The sequence below is a fragment of the Necator americanus genome, chromosome X (assembly GCF_031761385.1).
Source record: "Necator americanus strain Aroian chromosome X, whole genome shotgun sequence".
NCBI classification, from domain to species: Eukaryota; Metazoa; Nematoda; class Chromadorea; order Rhabditida; family Ancylostomatidae; genus Necator; species Necator americanus.
This window is the reverse complement of record NC_087376.1, coordinates 8,680,941-8,684,035: the sequence shown is the minus strand read 5'-3', so window position 1 is coordinate 8,684,035 and position 3,095 is coordinate 8,680,941. Positions and strand designations below refer to the sequence as shown.

At 38.2% G+C, this 3,095-nt stretch overlaps 1 protein-coding gene across 1 annotated transcript; it reads left to right on the top strand.

Moving 5' to 3' along the window:
* Positions 1–1,212: 1,212 nt before the first annotated feature.
* RB195_021882 (uncharacterized protein) lies at positions 1,213–3,095 on the top strand (the record flags this gene model as incomplete). The annotated part of the gene is made up of 7 exons (XM_013443653.2): positions 1,213–1,273; positions 1,437–1,510; positions 1,595–1,679; positions 2,067–2,167; positions 2,226–2,369; positions 2,789–2,902; positions 3,003–3,095. The coding sequence occupies 7 exons, from the start codon at positions 1,213–1,215 to the stop codon at positions 3,093–3,095; spliced, it is 672 nt and encodes a 223-aa protein (XP_013299107.1).

Genomic DNA, 3,095 nt, shown 5'->3' with positions numbered 1-3,095 from the left:
AAAGAAATAAATACCTAATTTTTTTGTATTATATTAGGAACAAGTACCTGTTAGTAAGCTCAGCATGTACGAATTGTTAGCAACGAATTCTATGAGTTTTATGAGTTTGTTTGAGCATTCATTGTAAAGATGTGTTATAGTCAGAATGTTTTTCTCATAACAAAATCCAAACTTGTTCGTCGAGCAAAATCGTACAATGGGGCAATTGAGACTCATCTTTAGAGCCACATAATAAGGATTCGTGTAATTTTCAAAAAAAAAAGAACAGTTTGAATTGACGATGAAAAGACAGAACAGCTAGGAAGAAATTATTAGAAAAGAGAGAGTAAACATGATGTCATTTCGCATGCCATCAAGTAAGTATAGACACTGACGTGATGATTTGAACAAATAAGATTGTGAAAAGCGAAAAATCAAACCGTTGAGCTAAACAGGTGCTATTTTTATCATTTCCGGAAAAATTGTAAAATAAAATTAACAGTAGCATTTTTGAGCATACTAATAAAAAAACGGGTTCCAGGGGAAAAAAGCTCAAATTGACGATTTTCGGCAAATTCAGTGTATCTGCGAAATCATCGGTATCAGTAGTATCCAGAAGTTCATATGAGGAAGTTCCATTGATACTAAAAGTGTAAGAGTGAGAGGGTTTAGAAAACTACGTATACCACGTGAAAACTACTCCGAAACGTGATTCGAACGAATTTTTAGAAAGGAACGTTTTCTTGGAGTTAGTATTGGAACTTCCTTGAATCCAGAACTGGTACTAAACTATAGCCTTTCTCAGCCTCAGTTCATTCAAAGCTTTGGTTTTTATAGTCTTCAGGGTATTGAATAGGTCACTGGCTTTTGTTCAATATTCAGTTAGTGAGGGAAATCACTTAAATAATATTTTGCACATCAGGTGTCCATTGGCGGTGTCCACTGGTGGAGAACTTACCATATGAATCTTATGAACCATCACAAGTCGAAAAAACTGAGTGCATTATTTCTTGGATATTAGCTATGATTTGTTTAAGGATTTTTGGATTGGCTTAAACAAGTAGGTTGTGTGTTTGTTTGAAAAAGTCTTTCTGTATGTGTATGTGTGTGTGTGTGTGTGTGTGTGGTGTGTGGTGTGTCTTAGACTCCGGTACCGCCCCACTCTCTTACTGTCGTCTAACCACGCGCTGGGGCAATATAAAAGGAGGTGATCGAGGTGGGCAAACGCTGATCATGCTCTCTCCGATTCTCATCATCTGTGCCTTCGTGGCTTTCGTCGTTCTCGGTCAACCAGGTATGTATGATTACCTCGAAATAATCCTTTAATATTTACTGTATGTTCCATTGACTACCCTTTTTTCCACGGATCAGAATAACCGGTTGTACATAGTTCCCGATTTGATGTGATGTTGAAAGTCTTTCGATGCCAAACATTCAGTTGAACACATCTTTTTGAGGGCCGAAAATGATCGACGAAACGACACGATGGAGTCAGTGTAAGGATGTAAATCAGTCGATTTACGACTTCCAAGTAAGAACGTGAAAACAATTTAGAGATTTATACTGCATCGTCTATGCACGAGTACACATGTTTCGAATAGAACACTCGTTTCAGATGGAAACACTTCAAGGACAATTCACCGATCTGTCACAGTACAAGGGACAAGTGTTGCTCTTAATTAATGTGGCCACATTTTGTGGTATGTTACTTCTAGCTTTAAATTCCGCGCTATCACTATGCACATTTCTTTTCAACATTACGGTTTTCGAATAGGAACGGTCGTTGTTATGATGAATCCTGTTCTTTACAACGACATACAACTTGATAACATCAAATGTGTGCAAAAAACGAGCGTGGCGATAATTTGGAACGTCCCCTAAATTCTAATCTAACCTATTACTTGCTCGTTTCTATGCGCATTCGAAAACTTGCAGTCGATCGCAGCTCTTAACGACATTGTTGGTGAATTCATAAAGTAGCACCACTTGAAACATGCCATCCTACCTTCGAAAGAGCAACTGAATAGGCGGGAACGCAGTGTACACAATCCAGAACATCCGGAACGTATGCACATATTCTATTTCAGCCTACACTCAACAATATACCGACTTTAACCCGCTAATCGAAAAGAACGTGAACGGTGGATTTACAATCCTTGCATTCCCTTGTAACCAGTTCTATCTCCAGGTAAGATCAGATGGGAGCACAGATTTTCAGGAAACCTTACAAAGACATAAATGTCTAGGAACCAGCAGAAAATCATGAACTTATGAATGGAATTATGTATGTACGACCTGGTAACGGATGGAAACCGCATCAAAATCTTCACATCTACGGAAAAATCGACGTGAATGGAGAGAATCATCATCCTCTTTACGAATTCCTTAAGGTTTGTCTACAAGAAACGAATTTCACTTTGGAAAGCGTTGTGATAAGTGAAAGATTGCAGAATGGCCTTCTAGCAGAAAATTCTTTTAGTGTCCTCAACACAAATAAGACTATTTTGCGCTTTTGTTGACGAAAGATTAAATTTCGTTTTTCGTGTTTCATACATACAGAGTGATATCCTTGAAACAGCGAAAATTGAGAGGATCGGGGGTGTCTTTTCTAAACCCTCAGACAACAAAAGGTGGCGTCCTTTCATCGTTAACCAGTTTTGCGCTCGAGAATGGAAATGATGCTAGAAGGGGTGTCAGAGAGTCGATTCATCTATATAACTAGACATCGAAATGTGTCCACTATCCGATAGCTATGTCCTAGAAATCATGCCGAGATAGAAACCAAGATTTTAATTGTCTATCATTGAAGGAAAGTTGCCCGCAAACAGTGGAGAAGATTGGAAAAACAAATGAATTGATGTATAATCCGGTTAGAGCAAACGATATTACATGGAATTTCGAGAAGTTCCTTATCGATAGACAGGTAAGATTACTACATATTCATAAGAAAGATATTTGTATATAGATGTATATGTTTAGAGAAAATGAATGTTTACGTTGGAAAAGAGTAAGCGCTTTTTCAGGGACGTCCACGTTTCCGTTTTCATCCAACTGCTTGGAGTCATGGTGATGTTGTGCAGCCATTTATCGATCAACTCATGAACGAGAGTCCATGA